This window comes from Phaethon lepturus, unplaced genomic scaffold, assembly GCF_000687285.1.
Source record: "Phaethon lepturus isolate BGI_N335 unplaced genomic scaffold, ASM68728v1 scaffold53374, whole genome shotgun sequence".
Taxonomy (NCBI): domain Eukaryota; kingdom Metazoa; phylum Chordata; class Aves; order Phaethontiformes; family Phaethontidae; genus Phaethon; species Phaethon lepturus.
The window spans coordinates 468-5,213 of record NW_010533590.1 but is presented as its reverse complement, the minus strand read 5'-3'; the positions used below and the strand labels follow the sequence as shown (position 1 = coordinate 5,213).

At 37.6% G+C, this 4,746-nt stretch overlaps 1 protein-coding gene across 1 annotated transcript in view; it reads right to left on the bottom strand.

Annotated features, from left to right (window-relative positions):
- The window catches only part of GPATCH11 (G patch domain containing 11), a 4,965-nt gene continuing 219 nt past the window's right edge, over window positions 1-4,746 (bottom strand). The window contains exons 3-9 of the mRNA XM_010285218.1: window positions 4,580-4,746; window positions 3,668-3,709; window positions 3,468-3,588; window positions 2,665-2,755; window positions 1,398-1,502; window positions 634-715; window positions 1-86 (exon numbers count right to left, since the gene is read on the bottom strand). Coding sequence (XP_010283520.1) covers window positions 31-86; window positions 634-715; window positions 1,398-1,502; window positions 2,665-2,755; window positions 3,468-3,588; window positions 3,668-3,709; window positions 4,580-4,746 — 664 coding nt within the window. The 3' untranslated portion in view covers window positions 1-30. The remainder of the gene's footprint in view (window positions 87-633; window positions 716-1,397; window positions 1,503-2,664; window positions 2,756-3,467; window positions 3,589-3,667; window positions 3,710-4,579) is intronic.

Sequence of the window (4,746 nt, the reverse complement as noted above, 5' to 3'; positions counted from 1 at the left end):
TTCTCTAGGACTCCTTCCTTTAGAAAGGCTTTAGTCATGATCTGCAGCACTGTCTCCAGGGCAGTTTGAAGATAAATCTTTGGAGTCTGCAGAATAAGCAGAGAAAAAGCGAGTAATTCCAGCACAGAGGAAGAGGAAAAAAAGTTCCTAGAATTACTTGAAGAATCCATGTAAAGCTGACTAAATAGAATTTAAGAAGGTTTGCAAGTTAGTAATTCCAAACTTTGTTTTAAAACGGTGAACACAAGTTTTACCGTCTTTGGTGCAGTGAAACTGGACAGTGTTCTGTTTCAGAAACACCTGCAAGCTTTTGCAGCTTTTTATGGTACTAGTTTTAATAGCTGAATTTTGTTTTCTCAAAACAAAATTAATATGAATACCAATTCAAATACATGCCAGTATGGTTGGTTGGTTTTTAGCGTGTGTTTTTTGTGTGTGTGTACACATGTAAACACCTATAAATTGGCTTATAGTCAAAACGTACAAATGCTTTGTGCAAAAACCATCAGCCTGGAAGGAAAATTTGCTATGTAGATTTAAAAGACTGCAGTAAGAGAAAAAGTATCTATTGTACTACTTGAGTCTATCTGCATAAGTAAAGTAAAACACTTACAAGACAGGTTTGGCTCTCACCTTCATAGGTTGTTCCACACCAAATGCAATAGAAGTGGTGTTCTCTCAAATAGGCAGTCAAGATCTGTAGCTTTTCTGATACCTAGAGATATGTACATGTATGCAATGATCTGGGGCTCACGTGCCATAAAACAGTTTGAGCTACTAGCTTTAATAAAACAGATTGTTTACACAGGAATTCACAATCTCTGGAAAGTTAATGGCTGTTGTTTGCTCATCCTTCTTTCCAGCTAAGAAGAGAGCACTAAAAATATTACCTAGCTACCTTACTTCAAGTATGTGATATTTTCGGTATAATTTTTCAAACCTAATCTCTGCAAGTCAAACACTTAAGGCTAACAACAGCTATGTAATCTAGTTTTCAAAAAATGTGAATTTCCAGTGTCCATCTTGAGATAATCTGTGAAGCACTTTCAGAAATTACTTAGTGATTCTAAAATTCAGCCTAAGACACGAGATGAGGCATCTAAGATTAAAACTCAAAACCAAATAACCTTGATCATGCAAATACGTGATCTTGTGTATCTTGGTTGAAACACAAAAATGATTAGAATTTAATTACTAGGCTACTTTTTCCAAAGATGAGCAAAAAATATAAAACATTAAACCCCTGATAATCATGTAGCTGCTACAAAAATCACTGCTCTAAGATTGTGAAGAGGCCATTCACTACAGTTTAGAAAATGACATGTATACATACTTATTTTTAAGGGACTATTAAATTTAATTCTGAATCAAGCCATTAATTTACTTGCAGAGCTTACACTTAAGTCTGAGCTTGTGGATTCATCTTCCTTGTCTTCCTCATCCTTTTTGTCTTCCTCTTCAGGTTCTAGCCAATACCAAGTCTCCTTGGGAACATCAATATCCTTAAATAATGAAGGATTTAAATGAGTTATCTGCCTTTGTAGGTTTTCCTCTAAGATGCTGGATAAAAATAATTTCTAATAGGTGAGATTTTAGGTTTTAAAACTTTCCTGTATAGTGTAACCAAGAGTTACTAAAGCTGTAGTGGGAAACCAAGTACAGCGGTCCACAAGAAGGATTATTCACTTGTTTTAAAACAAGTAAATGCACGCAAACATAAAGGTCTACTCCATCTATGTTCAGTACGTGTAAGGCTACACAGCAACATAATCTCACACCAAGGCTGTGAACAGATACCCTTCTTTATCAGCTAAAGACATACTGCCCCAAGTTATTTTATCAAGAGATCACACAGTGCTTCCTCATCCACCTCAGGTGAAGTTAAATGAAGAAGAGTCAACAAAGATGATCTAAGTTAATTCAGCTGACTTTGTCTGAAGTGGACTAAGGAGTATCAACCAATCTCAGCAGAACTCGTGGGGTGGTATTAGCCTCTATCAGGTTAATGGTGAAAAGAAAAATACTTGAAGTTTTCAAGTGGCAAAAATTTACAGTAGTTCACTGCTATTACCAGTGTTATTCCTTGAAAGTGGAAGGTACTTTGTTCTGGGTTTATTTTTTGTTAAAATGCTTCTCTGGTGAATCTGCCGATTCCCTCAGTGATGATTCCCCATCCTTGGAGATACTCCAGAGCTGTCTGGACATGGTCCTGGGCAGCCAGCTTTAGGTGACCCTGCTTGAGCAGGACAGTTGGACCAGATGACCTCCAGAGTCCCTTCCACCATCAACCATTCTGTGATGATGTTGCTCTCTCACTTGAGGCAAACAGCACCATCATTTAGGATGGCCTGACATTGGCTACTGAAAGGTATCCAAACAGCTCAAAAATAACCACAAGAATGCAGGAGCAAAAACAGGTGAGCTCTGATGATGCAAATTAACACAGGTCCTCACATCAGGTACTATGAGGTTGGTGTACACCTTCAAATATCCTAATGGTGCAAATATATACTTTGAAGCAGACTGAAGTGTTGCCAAACATCAAGACTTCAGGCTAGTTATCCCACGACTTTAGAGAACTTCCAAGAATTGAATCCCTACTTTGTAGCCTGTATCTCTTAACCTATAAGCCTTCCTTCCAACCCAAAAAAATACAGGTCTCACTTTTTGCATATCTAGTTGCTGGCAGGCCCTCTGGCTTTTTCGGAGGTCCCCTTCCATCTTACGTTCTTCTTGTTTGTTTTTGAATCTTACTCTGTTAAGGAAAAGTAGATAGTTAAAATAAGCAGGTAGATAAACACTGAGATGCATTATAGTTGATTGCTTTTCTAAAATAGAAAATCTAAGATTCTAGCCCTAGTAATTCTGTCAGGCCAGGACGACGTTGAAGTTAAGAAGTCGTTCTGACATGTATTTCTTGTGAATTGTACCTTCAAGACAGTGCTTTTATTGATCACACTACACTGAATTCTGCTTCTTCATCAGGTTTTCATATGACAAGAAAGTGGTTCACTAAACATCTGCAAAAGATACAGCCTTCCCTAGGCTTTCCTTCTCCACATGTAACAAGCAAATCAGGAGAGAATAAGAACAATAAAACTTAAGCAAATTTCCCCTGATTTTTAAAATCATTATAGCAACATTGCCCAGGATTATCTGTGGATTTTATATTTAAAAAGATGACATGGTTCTCTGATTTAAAAAGTTGCAAATGACTTAAGAAAAGTTAATATGTATACTGTTTGCACTGTTAACATTTACAAAAATAAATCATGCAGCACACTTTCAGCATTACAGTGTTCATCTGCTTTTGCTTTAGAACTGAGAAACAATTACTCTGTATTTCAACACTTACCTCTTGTTCAAAACATTCAAAAATAGTAACACATTAAAAAAATAACTAAATTTAAAGCATAGAAAGAACCGTTGTTTAGACATGGCTTGGACTATTGGTTACACCATTTTACCTGAACTGATCTGCAGCTTGTTCATTTGCTTGTGTTTTCATACGGAGTTTTTGCCTATAGTTTTCCAGTTTTTCTTCAGCTTTTCGCTTTTTTAATTCCTCATGACCAAGCCCACTTCTGCCTATGTAAGTTGAAAGGATGAATGTAAGCAGTTGAGAAGCTCGGATACCCAAATAAGTAAATTAGGAAATATCACAAACCTGTTTTTATGTTCAGAGGAATAGGTTCAACAATGCCTTCTCCTGTGAAGGAAAAAATAGGTTAATTTAAGAAATCAGATCTTTCTCAAACTATGATCTGTGCAGTGTATTCAAGTAGGCAAGCTGCTTTTGCCATTAAATACGTACATTTTCTTGGGATTTTGTTGCTTGGAAGATGAAAAATCCCAAATCAATGTACATTTACTGCATTACGCATGACCCAGCTGAACTGGAACTTCTCTTTTTTGGCTTGTCTGCTGGATTGCTATATACTTTTTTCAGACTATTACCCAACTGAAAGAAAATTGTATTGACTTGACAGGTGTAACATACATGGAGACTGCTTTGTTACAGCTGCCTGTAGCATTTTTCATTCTAGGATCTCACAACTTGCCAAAGATGAAGAATAAAAAGAATCTGTCTGGGCCAGTTCATTTGGTGATTGTCTGCTAGAGACACGCTGAACTGGCACAGCAGTTATTGATGCTTTGTTCCACTGATTTTACTTCAACTATTAAAGATTCATAAGGGTAGGCCAGCGTGCACCATTTCTTCTTCAGAATCCAGCAAAGAGAGGGTTGACTTTTTTTGGAACACTGGTAGCTTTGCAAGACCATCAAAACACCCTCAATGCAGTCCTGTAGGCGTGCACATATGGAAATGCATTTACTGAGCAGTAAGTACTGCTGTTTCCCTCACATGTCTCAATAGTGGGTACCATTTTTATTTCAGATTTTGGAGATTTGCGCTTGATCTTTTGTTCTGCCACAACGCATTCACAGTTCCGTAACCGCAGGGCTCTCAGAGAGGCTTTAACTGACCCTGTTTACAAATGAAGTGGCAGCTACAGTCTGTAAAATTCAAAGGTACACCTGAATATAGGTACACAATTCCAGAGAGTGACAAGCTTACCGCTTTTACCAAGGGCCTGTCCGCTCTTGTAGCCCATCTTCTGGAGCAAAGCAAAGCCTTTGTTCTCGTTGCCCAGCGCACTTTTCAATACCAAGTCACGTCTCTCTTTTTCTTCTTCTTTTATACTCTTTTGTCTGTTCTTCTCATTGGCTTGTTTTTGCTTTTCT